The sequence below is a fragment of the Equus caballus genome, chromosome 21 (assembly GCF_041296265.1).
Source record: "Equus caballus isolate H_3958 breed thoroughbred chromosome 21, TB-T2T, whole genome shotgun sequence".
Classification (NCBI taxonomy): domain Eukaryota; kingdom Metazoa; phylum Chordata; class Mammalia; order Perissodactyla; family Equidae; genus Equus; species Equus caballus.
This window is the reverse complement of record NC_091704.1, coordinates 29,999,765-30,012,650: the sequence shown is the minus strand read 5'-3', so window position 1 is coordinate 30,012,650 and position 12,886 is coordinate 29,999,765. Positions and strand designations below refer to the sequence as shown.

General features: G+C 39.2%; 1 protein-coding gene across 1 annotated transcript; it reads right to left on the bottom strand.

The window, feature by feature from the left end:
- Positions 1-9,715: 9,715 nt before the first annotated feature.
- On the bottom strand, positions 9,716-12,607 carry ACTBL2 (actin beta like 2). The gene has a single exon (XM_001495321.6). It carries the CDS (start codon positions 12,411-12,413, stop codon positions 11,283-11,285), a length of 1,131 nt encoding a protein of 376 aa, XP_001495371.3. The 5' UTR covers positions 12,414-12,607; the 3' UTR covers positions 9,716-11,282.
- Positions 12,608-12,886: the final 279 nt, after the last annotated feature.

Genomic DNA, 12,886 nt, shown 5'->3' with positions numbered 1-12,886 from the left:
AGCCTCTGGAAGGAACCCAGCCCTGCCAACCATTGTAGATTCCTTACCTGCAGAACTGTAAGATAATAAATTTGTGTTGGTTTAAGTCACTAAATTGTGGTAATTTGTCACAACAGCAGTAGGAAACTGATATACGCCCTTTCTAATCCATCAAGTCACCTCTTGCCTCCTTCAAATCGTAGTCTCAATCCCACTGCCTTTGGGATGCCTTTCTTTGTCTCCTGATTAACTCAAACCGTTTTCCAATTCCCACTAACACATACTGTGGCCTCACTTTTTTGGACTTGGATTTTGAGAAGTCCCAACCTGCTCTCCAGTGTTTTAGGGGAAAAGAGAGCCTCTGTCCTATGCACATGTCAGTGAGCCAGGCGGACAGATGGCAGTGCAGGGGACCCGAGGTGATGGGCCAGGCCATTGGCTTCTGAGGAACTTGCCTTAACTGGGAAACTCGATTACTTAACTGCATGCAACTCTTTGTGTTGAATCACTTCTTGCTACCCCTAAGCCTTGAGTAACGTGTTTATGAAGCATTTCAGGTATCTAGCTACAGTTGTGCTATAGACTTTCAAGGAGTGTTAAATGACTGTGTTTGGGCTGGGGTAGTACAGGGGAAATGGCCCCTTTGAAGCCAGGGTAGGGGAGGCCATAGTGATTATTAACTTTCTCGGGGCATGCTCACCTGCAGGGAAGAATCCAGGATACTCTTCCCGGGATAAACATGTCTTGGCCATAATGGTTTCAAAATGAAATTTCTTTATGATGTGAATACACCTCACTGTACAAATCACCATTTTTCAACCCTAGGTGGGGTGACATGCAATAGAAGTAGTAGGAACTTAGGAGCTCGGTGAAACTGAGGACTGTCAACCCCAGGAATAAGCAGAGGCAGCCTATATGTGACATTAGCTCCCATTATACCCAGCCAGGCTCTCAGTTACATCTAGCACAAGTACTCTAACAGTTAAATAGCACATATGTCTTTTGCTATGTCTCATTGTCATCATTAGGTGTTTAATAACTGCTAAATACCTGCATGCTGAAGAATATGCATGACTCTTTTGATCAGCTATAACACAGAAGCAGTTTTACAAACTGCATTTCTTATAATGAGCTTAAAATTCTTTTGAAGTACCGTGTGACAGCTGCCCTCTTTTAAGATAAAAAGATTTGATAATGACTAGTGAGAGTAGACCACATCTGACAATTACATGCTGCACACCCAAATCTCTGTAGCTACATATATAAGCACAAAGAAGAACCAGTTTTTCAACACAATCACAAAACTGGCTTAAGCCTAGGAAATAGTTTGGTTATTTAAATAATATTTTCGAATTCGAGTGTTTATGCTAAAACCACGTAGGTTTCTATGGGTAGTCCAGTAGGTAGGACTTCATATTTCATCAACTACCTGCCACGTAGTGCTTCATCTTGAAAAGGAGGCATTGGACAAGACAGTAAATGAGGGTGGAGGTGGTAGGAGTGAGCGGTTGCTTTGGAAATGGTGGTGGTTGTGAAAACGTGATGACAGACTGAAGGTGATATTTGAGGTGGGAGAGGGTGTCTACAAGAGAAAACAGATGTGGGAAAAGAAGGCAGGAAGTGGACAGTCCACTCAGCGGGCAATGCTCTCCATCGGACCCGTGTTTCGGGAGTGCTGATATCCTGGGAACAGTGCAGTAAGAAGAAAGAAGCAACAGCTATGCTCATTTTCTCCCGTTTGCCTTCCCTTTTTCTTCCGTGCATAACTCCACAGCACACTAACTGGTTGGAAAAGACAAAGTGATTCAAAAAGAACGGATTAAATTTTTTTTTAAACTCAGGAAGTGGGCTTTATGTAAACAAGTAGTCAAATTAAATTTGTGAAGGAAGTATCAGCGTTATGTCCATAACCTCAGAGATGTTCGCTGCATGTTCCTCCTGTCGCAGCACATACCAATCCTGTCATCTGGTTTACCCCAGATCCTTTGAGGGAGTCACTATTGATGGTTAGAAAGGCAGCCATGGTGTATTCTTTCGTTTCCTTAAGGCATGAGGAAGAGGTGACTCCAAAATGACTTCTTAACCACAAGTTCATCTATAACCTAGTTACTGAGTGACACATTTTTGAAAGTGTTCAGTCTTTTTTGAATAATTCCATACGACTTCTTTGGATTTATCCCTTTTATAGACTACTCTTGAGTTCATCTTGTCTCTCCTAGTAGCTTTCCAGTTTTGAAACAAAAAACTAAGAGCTAAACTTAGATGTTTTAATATGATGTGCGGTCATTCTACAACAGATAGAAGTGCTTATGAAAAAGAAGTTATTAAATGCTAGATACACACATGGCACACATAATTAGGGGAGAGGCCCAGTTGTTTACAACTTACGTTGTGATTTGCAGCAAACTCAGAGGCTTCAGAAGTAGGTCTCTTTACTTCTCTGAGATGTGTGTTTCATATTATTATGGATTTATTGAAATTCTAGTATGCTCTTAGGAACTTCATGCTAGCCAGATGAAGGAGTCAGAACACATTTGTATGCGTTCCATATGGGGAAGTAGAGAAGCCACCAGAAGTCAATTTCATTATTCTCTTTTCTATTTCTCATTTTCTTATTCCAGCCAAGGACATGGAATGTCTTAGTAGATTGAACAGATGTATATATTGACTTACAACTGAGAGACATAACATGTCACTGTCTGAGATTTCTAAGAAAGTATTATGATGAGATTATTCAAATCACTTAGCAAATATAAGAAGTGAGAAATTCCTTCATAAATCCAGGAGTAAAGACTAAACCATTTTTGGAATGGTTTGTACTTAATGAATTAACGATAATGATCTGGTTTGAGCACTTTTATCGAGAACTTGAGTTTTATATAGTGTCAACCTGTTTTGTATAATTTCCTTGGGATTAATTTTCCCTTTCAATTTGAAGTGCTCAATCTGTTTTACATTTAAATTAAAGCCTAGTGATGAAGAGTTGAATTATTTTTTAGTTTTATTAGATTTGGATTTTTTATGGGTAGTCCTATTAGTTTTTTTTAGATTCTGCATAAGAGTGATTCTTTATACCGTTTTTTCTTTATTTCCTCAAATAAATCAAACATTGCTAAATATGTAATGCCTCATAATATTAGTTTTGGCATTGTATAATGCCTCAATATCAAAAGAATTAAATGAAGAATTAGTGGAAGTGCTGTAGATTTTCCTTTGGAAGAGGGTGAATCATCTGGATTATCTATACCCTTAAGTCTTATTAGAATCATATTAACTTACTTAAGCACGTTCCCTGGAATAGCCTGATATTTCATCACATTTTAAAGCATGTGTTTCCTTTCTAAAACTGTAAGCCTTAATATTGCTGGGGCTGAAAATAAAGATTTCAAATGTCAAAAATTTCTCACATTGGATTTTCAAAGAGAACAGACTTCACCAATGTGAGTGGTTGATGCTTTAGAAGGTCCAAGCAAATGTTCACTTTCAACTGAAATTCTGTTCCATCTGCCTAGTGAGTCCATGTGAAGCAGGTCACCCTCATGCCACTGTTATTCTCCCCCAAAGTACGTCCTCAGCTAAAAACCTGGGAAACGTGCCCCACGGAACAACACACCAAATAGGAATCATTTAGGTAGGTTCCATTCCGGTGTTTTTCTTAAGGTCTTGGTGAAAGGCATATACTCAAGATTTCCTAGAACATAATTAGGGAGTGCGGCAAAGGGAGCATATGATCTGTCTAGTCTGTTATTCGTATCTTGCAAAGTATTTTGATTTCTTCCTCCATATAATAGTATGGAATTTCTAGTGTCTCAACTTCATCTAATAGGGCCTGCCACTTGGTCCAGGTTTCCATCAGTTATTGCAGCACACAGTTAGAACTACTACCAACTAAAGCTAGCACGTTAAATTCAGTACCCTCACTATGAAAATTGCTGAACATAACTTTAGCCTGATGTCAAACTATGCTTTTCCCTCTTTAATAGAGTACTTTTGTATCAGTTTTTTCTGTTAACAAAGAGTAGAGCACTTTTCGTACACCAATTTCCAAGATTTTTGTCTAAAGAGATTAGCAAAGTCCTACAATTCTTTTCTCACATGTAAGGCTTTTCCTCCAGATTTTGACTTCAGAAGTGAGCACCTTCAGTCATATTGGGATCTGACTCTAGGTCTAGAAATGATAAGGGTGACTGTAGCGTAGGGCGGGAAAAGAAGTGGCGTACTGTTTGCTCCTTCCCATTCGTCCTTTCTCTTCTCTGTTTAGCTCTGTGCTTTCGCAGGCTGACCTCTAAGGACTATGTCACCTGGCCTTGTCCCTTGACCTCTGGCTTCTTAGTGGTTTAGATCAATGGGAGACACAAGCAGAGGATCTTGAGCGGTGAATGGGAGGAGAGTTCAGAGTTTTTATTTTCCCTTCCTCTTCCTTCTTTTGCCAGCATCCTTGCTGGCACTATATTCCTCTGTGATCATAGCTTCTAGTGGGCGGCCCTCTCCCCTGAGGCTCTCCCTGAGTTCTGGACACACCTCTCCCTTTTCTTGCTCCTTTGGGCTTAGTGATGATGATGGCTTTCTGCTGTTCTCATCATCACTTACTGGCTCCATAATTCTGCCTAGACCTCTGTAAATAGTTTTAAACCAAATTCTCTTCAGCTAAACCCCTTTGGGTATTCTATATGCTACTTACAAGAACCCTAACTGATAAAATTAGCTTTTCCTTTCCAGGTACCTCCATCAGGTAAGGCTGTTTCATTCATATTTGAGCAACTAAATTATAAAGGCCTCCTGGATGAAGAAAAGAGATTGTTCTGGCTACAATGTGGTGTGGTTGGATATTTGGAGTCTCCAAGTTCTCAAATCCTCCTAAATAGCTCTGCTCTAATTCTTGAGGCCCCATTCTTTCCATCATTGCCCTAAATTTAATGTGAAAGTCCTGGTGAATCTGTGAATTCAATCAATGGAGTTTGTTTTTAGGTGCTTCAGCATGTCTTCATGTCTTCAGTATGTCTCTAAGAGATAAAAGATTCTTTTAGCTCAGTCTGTGCTTTGAGATATGTGTAGAGATTTTTGTTTGTTATTCTCTCTTTCATGCTGGCCAGAACCCAGAGAAGTGGCCATCCACCCCTCAACACAGAATTACTCATATCCTTTATATTGTTCCATGACAATGAAAGCTTGGTCCCCCATAGCCTGGCCTGCAAAAAGCACTTCATTTTAAGTGATCCCAGGAGATATTTTAATGAACTATTTCTCCACTCTTTGCTGTGAGCTGCAAGATTCCCTTTACTGACTATTAGTGGGATTTTTATTGCCTTTGGCCTGAGTTGGGCCATATGACCAATCCTAGATTTGCCCATTTCTTTAAGGGCAAATTCCATTCCCTGGCATCAAAATATGTTTCAATCAGCATACTTGATTGCATGCAACAGAAATTGCCTTTAGATAGTTTAAGCCAGAAAGGAAATTTTTGGAAGGATGATGAGTAGCTCACAGATTCCATCTTGGAAAATGGACGGAAACTAAGCGAAGAATCTAGAAAATAGGAAAATTAGCTAAAGTCATGTCAAAGCAATAGTCTGGTTAGGATTCTACCACGGACCGTGCCATAGCCGTTGATGGCTTTCCTGTGTCACTGAGGGTATGCATAATTTCTCAACAATTCTTGCATATTTCAGTCACTTTCTCAGGTTCCAAGTCTCAAAATTCCAGGTTGGAGGATCTGGTAGACTGAGCCTAAGCTCTAGCTGCTAGTGAATGAGTGTGAGCCTGAGCCTTGTGTCTCACCAACGTTCACACCAAAAGGAACTCTTGCTAAATTAAAGGAGCATTCAGTTGCTGGTTAGCTAAAAATCAAGGCAAAAACCAAGTGAAGCAATCAATGTCTACTATACCCATCCTGCCTACCTGACTCTGTGAATGGTAAGAGTCTCTTTGTGGAGCCAACGTTTGAAGGGCAGTCAAGCAGATGGGCTGCCATTTTCAGTCACGGTGACTCAAATATGGAAGTAATGACAACTCAAATTGGTGATGGTTTGAACACTCCGACGGGCATCATTTATAGTCTGAACTCCTTTTGTCCCTGTCCTCTTTCTCCCTAGTATCTCAATCGGTCACAAAGCTTTGTTGATTTGTATTTCACACTGCCATAAAGGATTTGGTAGTTTTATTTTTTATTATTTGTAATTTTGACTTGATTAGTCAAGTCACTAAGTGGCATACCTAGTGTCAAACATTAATAAAGTAGTACTGAGACCAAGAGGAAGAATATTCTTTTCAATTGTTATTTATCATCTTTTTTACATTGATATAATTTCCTTTTTCTCTGCTTCATCTTTTGTTTCCTTGAGTCTATCAGAATTTAAAAATTGTATGTTTTGTATTTATTTTCCTCTGAATAATTTCTTCCATTTTGATAAAATTGACTATTTAGCCAAGGATATAATGTTTTGATTCTCATCATTGAATTAATGCCATTTTTATAATAAATAGGAGGATGTTCTATATTTCTTCTGGAGTTTTACCAACTCATTATCTAGAAATTGTAGATTTTACATAAAATAAGCTCCTAAATTACTCTGATAATTGAAGATTTATAAAAAGCTTATACTTCTGTGGAAACCTTCCATTTATGAACCAAAACACTGTGAATTGCCCTAGAAGAGCCTAGCATTCCCACTGGTGAACATGACTTTGTCTTCACTGGTGAGGCCAGCTTTTCCCTCATTATCCAGGTGTGGAAAAAATAAATAATATTGGGTAGCTATTATTTCTCAATTAAAAGAATAGGGAATGGTATCTGGGAATGTTTTGCGTGGGCCACAGAGAATGTGCAGGAGCCTTGAAATTGAAATACCATGTTGGGGTCTGGCTTTCTCTCTTCATAGGTAGGAAGAACTCTTATGCAATACACGCATGAAGACGATATGAGTGGGAACTTTAATCCTTACTGCATCTGAGGATCTTTGCCCTCCTTCACCACACACTGTTTCATATGGGGTGTATATAGTTACAAATGCCTTGTTCCCAGTTCCAGAGAGAACAACTTGGCTTTTGACTTACATGTTGTCAAATAACCAATTAAATAAGATTTTCCATTTTTCAAGCGGTGTTAGGATGTTGTCTAGATAAAATATCTGTCATCATATCACACTGGCACATCTGTTGACTAGATTTAACTGAACTTAGAATTATAAGGTGGTCAGGACAGCAGATTTGGAATGGGATGAAAACCAAAGCAGGCAGCCCAAGAAGGCTCTATAGTCTTTATTACTTATGGTGTTAGCTTTAAAAAAAATGACAGCTATAGTTGAGACAGGTCCTGTCATATTTTAAAGGAAGTCTTAAAGTATCAATTAATTTTAATGAGCAGTCTCTCTACTGATATGTACATAGATATCCCTAAAGTCTGTCCACCTGTACTTATTAACATCTGGAAGCAGTATTGGGCAAACCACATGCTTCGTTCCTAACTTCACAAAACATTTTTTGAAAAAAATTTTTTGTAAATTCTGAAAGGAGGCTGTGAATAGTTACCAGAAAAGCAGACTTTTCAATTTATTATGTATGAGTTATTAGGGAGTCAGATGCCTGAAACTCAACTCTAGAGCAATTTGGAGCTGAGAAAACAAGAAAAATATCAGCAAGAATGCAAATAGATTAGAACAGCTCAATATACCATTGTACTCGCTGAAAAGGCATTCTTTCTTTCTCTCTTTTTCTTTTTCTCTCTCTCTCTTTTTGGGCTAAAATTTCAGCAGCTACATGGCTAGCAACCACTCCAAAAGATGAAGTTAATTGATTCTTTGACCAATCAGAAGAATGGGAAACTTTTATTGACAAGCAAAAACTTTGAAAATCCAGCTCTTCATGTTGAGAAGCATGGGAAAAGTTTGTGGAAAAGGAAAGAGAGGAGAGGACGAAAGGAAAAAGAGAAAATATGCCTCTGAGGAAAGACAACACCAACAAAAGTGGCAGACACTAGCAGACAAGGAGCTTAGCACAGAGTGGTAAGAAATAGATAATGCAGACCTGAGATGTTCACGATGTACTTTAGAATCCATGTATTCGCTAGTTTATTTATTTAAACCATGTTTGTTGAGTTAATACTATATGCCTGGCACTAGGAAGATCCTGGAAGATATGAAGGTGGATGAATACTGTCCCTGTCTCCGCCCTCCAGGAGCTTGTTGATGGGTGAGGGTGAAGAGTGTGGACACATATTATAGGTGTGATGCTATATGCATGCAAATAATGCAGTGGAAGCACAAAAGAGAGGCTTATTACTTTTCCCTGGAAAAGGAGGACGGAAAGGTAGAAAAGGCTCTGTGGAAGAGGAGACACTTGAACTGAGCCTTACAGGTTATTCACTTCTTTACACTCTCTGGCATAGTCCAATGGAAACATTCAAAATAAGAATTAAACACCCTACCAACCCCAATAAATAGTGATCATAATGGTGCCCGAGCCATCTAAGAAAATTTTTATGTTCAGTACAACTTGTGTGTGCTTTAAACTTAACTCAGTGGATCCTTCTTTGATTACTCCAGCTTGAACTGTCCTTATTTGGAGTATCACAGTACCTTAGACTATGTTTAGTCCATGAACCGCTTTTAGATCATACTGCTTTCCCCTGCACATAGTTTCCCCCACTACTGGATTGTACATCCCCCAGCTCCTTGAAACACTTCTCTAGTCAATTCTGGCATAGAGCGTTGAATTTATAGTTGCAAAGTGAGTGAATAAATGTGGTAAGGCCCTTGTTTCCTCGAAGGATTATTCTTCGATTGTCTGTAAAATGTAATACTCATTTCTAGGCCCTTCTCTATTACAGAATTGTGAATATAAGACTCATCTTGTACCCCATCACTACTTTATCTCACTATTGAAAAATAAGTACATCTGAAAGTTAGGAAAGAAGAGTGTAGGCATTGGCTTCGGATCATGTACACTTTCATAAAAGTGTTACCTCTGATTAGGGAAAAGTTGTTTGGGTAGGATTGTGGTGCAGTCCCAGCCGTAGATTGCTACTTAGGGTGGATCATCGAGGGAGAGTGAGCATCACAATGCACAATGGTATGAAATTCATCTGTGAAGGCTACCTCAGTGCTCTTCCATCTGGTGAGCCACTGGTGAATAACAAGTCAATAGGTGGCATTCATTCTAAAATATAAAAGTGTGAGATGGAGTGTTTCCTTTTTAAATTTATCCATCAGTCAGTCAATGTTGATGAACAGGAGAATATCCAAAGAATCTTGGTTTAAATTTCTGTTTGCTTTATAGAATCCATATTTTCATCTAATGATTCAGAGCTCAATAGTTCTCTCTCTTGGAAGTTCACCTTGCCTGTCCCATAAATTTTCTGTGAGAGGGGATATCTGGTTTTTTTTTGGTATTTGAACATAGATTAGAGTGTGAGAACTTCTCTGCAAATGAAAAGTGTTGCAGCATATAAATCCAAGATATTATTATTACTGACATTATCTCTGCCTACTAATTACCCGAACACCAGTTCATCCACTAAACCCAACTTTTGAATTGAGATTACAGGAATTTATAACCTTATCTGACTAATCATCTTTCCTTTTTTAAAAATTTGCCTTTTAATGTTTACATGGTCAAATGTACCAGGTGCAAAATTATAATACATGGATGAGTAAGTCATACATATAAAAAGTGATCATTTCTGAATCATTCTAGGTATATTTTTTTGGGAAGGATGAGGGAAAATAACAGGAAATGCAAGTATGAAACAATTTTAATTTATTTAAAATTAATTAAAGGGGAAAGGAAACTCCAACTCTTGTAAAGTAAAGTGCCTTTGGAGATTAATTTTGGTTAAATACATTTTTAAAAATTGTATGGTCAGATAAAGGAAATAAGGAACAATCAAATTCTTTGAAAAGTTTTATCTTAAGCACAAAATTCTGAAATACTCCAATTTAGAATTTTAAAACACAAGTATAAGCTTCCCAACTAAAAGGAAAAGAAATAGAAGAAATTTCTCTTTCCTGGGAATCTGATAATGCCTTAATAAGCAACCCCTCAAAATATTTTAAATTTTTAGGAAAAAACCCTGAAAAATACAAATAACCCTGATATCTAGATAATCAAAAATCACAGCATAGATTCAAATAGATACACTAGTACGTTGAAAATCATCATTGAATTCATTAAAAAATTTTAAACATTAAAGGAAGATACCTTGATATTTTCTAAGATATTAGTGTCTTAGAGACACTTTGCATAAGGAAGTATTGCCAACTACTAGATGTAATAAATCGGAATTATTCTGAAATATTTCCAAGAATAAAATTGGAATCACTATACTGGAGCTAGAATTTATAATTTACAAAGATGCTGCAGCTATGTTTTCCCACAGTGAAACCCTTGATAAGAGAAATATCCAAAATCATGGCCTATGGAAATTATTCAAGATGTGTTATTATGCTGAGAAATAGAGATAAAATTATTCTCATCAAACTGTAGCATATTGACATGAATTTGATATTAGAATATCTCTCTATTTTAAAGGTTAGGCGTTTTTCTGTAGCTTTGCTGTTTTACAAGTAGAATGAAGTTCAATAAGTAAGACCTTAAAATAGGTGTTTGACAAGCAGAACTCCACACTGAGCTGGAATTTGAGTTGATTTATAAACAACGTTAATGGAATGTTGGCTGTTTCATTATGCTTATTTAATAAGGGGAACAATTAAAATATGAAGCTACTAAAATGGTTACCCTTAAGGAGTTAAGAAATTCACATTAGCTGTTCAGAGAGCCAGATTTATCAGTATATTTCAAGATATAATATTTTATTTCCCTGGTACTTATGTACATATGGATATTATTCACCCTTATAATTCATGATATCTACACAAAATAGTAAAATAAAGCGAAAATACTCATAAGATATGTTTGTTAAATACATACACATTTTTTACAGGGTTGTACAGCCTATTGTTAAATATTTTAAGCAAGAACTAGTTTTTACAGCTTGGAAATTCTAGTTATCTATTCTGAGAGGACATTTCTTAGGATTTTACTCATTACTTACTTTCATTTAAGAGGTCTACATTTCTTTGAACTCTATAGGTGAGGAAAATAGAATATGTTTCAGAATTAGGTTGATAGAGGTCAAGATGTGGGTAGTTGAGCAGGAGGCCACCATCCTTGGATGGAGATGAGTTTGTTGGTTTACACACTAGCAAGAGTGGACTATTTACCTTGACTCAATTGAAAGTGGATAAAGCAGTACCATCACTCTGACCTAGAAAAAGAGAAAATGTAAGCCCATTAGCGTGGAAGCCCATTCAGAAACATTTTCTATGAACGATGGGAGGACCAGCCTCATCATATTCCTGCTTACTGATCCACATCTGCTGGAATGTGGACAGGCTGGCCAGAATGGAGCCTCCTATCCAGACGGAATACTTCCGCTCTGGGGGAGCTATGATCTTGATTTTCATGGAGCCTGGTGCCAGGGTTACGATTTCCTTCTGCATCCGGTCGGCAATGCCTGGGTACATAGTGCTACCTCCAGATAGCACCGTGTTGGCATATAGATCCTTGCGAATATCCACGTCACACTTCATGATTGAGTTGAAGGTCATCTCGTGGATCCCGTTGGACTCAATGCCCAGAAAAGAAGGCTGGAAAATGGCTTCAGGGCATCGAAAGCGTTCATTCCCAATCGTGATCACCTGCCCATCAGGGAGCTCATAGCTTCTTTCAAGTGAGGAGGATGTGGCAGCACTGACCATCTCTTGCTCAAAGTCCAGGGCCACATAGCACAGCTTCTCTTTGACATCGCGAACAATCTCCCGCTCAGCTGTGGTGGTGAAGTTGTAGCCTCGTTCTGTCAGGATCTTCATGAGGTAATCAGTGAGGTCTCTGCCAGCCAGATCTAAACGTAGAATGGCGTGGGGCAGGGCATAACCTTCATAGATGGGTACAGTGTGCGTGACCCCATCCCCAGAATCCATCACGATGCCTGTGGTCCTTCCAGAGGCATAGAGGGACAGTACAGCCTGGATAGCCACATACATGGCAGGTGTATTGAAGGCCTCGAACATGATCTGGGTCATCTTTTCCCGGTTGATCTTGGGGTTGAGGGGTGCCTCGGTGAGGAGGATGGGATGCTCATCTGGTGCCACGCGGAGCTCATTGTAGAAAGTGTGGTGCCAGATCTTCTCCATATCGTCCCAGTTGGTGACCACTCCATGTTCAATGGGATACTTCAGGGTCAGTATGCCTCTCTTGCTCTGGGCCTCGTCTCCCACGTAGCAGTCCTTCTGGCCCATGCCTACCATGACCCCCTGGTGCCGGGGACGCCCCACCATGGAGGGGAACACAGCTCGGGGGGCATCGTCACCACCAAAGCCTGCCTTGCACATCCCTGACCCATTGTCCACCACCAAGGCAGACAGCTCCTCATCAGTCATGGCGCCGGCCAGAATCTTCCAGAGAGGTGAGCAGAAGTTAAATATAGAGTAAATCCCAGGCTAGGATGTGAAAGAGAAAGAATGAACAGATTGAAACCACTCCAGAACTGCCTTCAGAGAGGCGAGCCTGTGCTGTGATGACAGGTATTTACAGGTACACACTGGACCCGCCCATGTCCTATCCCACCAATTCTCAACACTTCTGTGTGGGGCTGCCTTTGAGGTATTAATAATGATGATGATGATTATACAAATCATCAGTAGACCTTCCTTTATAAAGAGAAAATTGGCTACCAAGTGGCCAAAGCTCAGTTTACTGTAATTAGGCAACCCACACATGGCTGTCAGCCGGCTTTGGCACAGTCCCTAAATAGCTATGATTATGCAATGAGGAGTATAAAAGCAAGATGAAAGAAAGCTAGTGCTGGGCATGGGTCACACTGCCAGAAGGACCACTCCCTCCTCAGTTTACC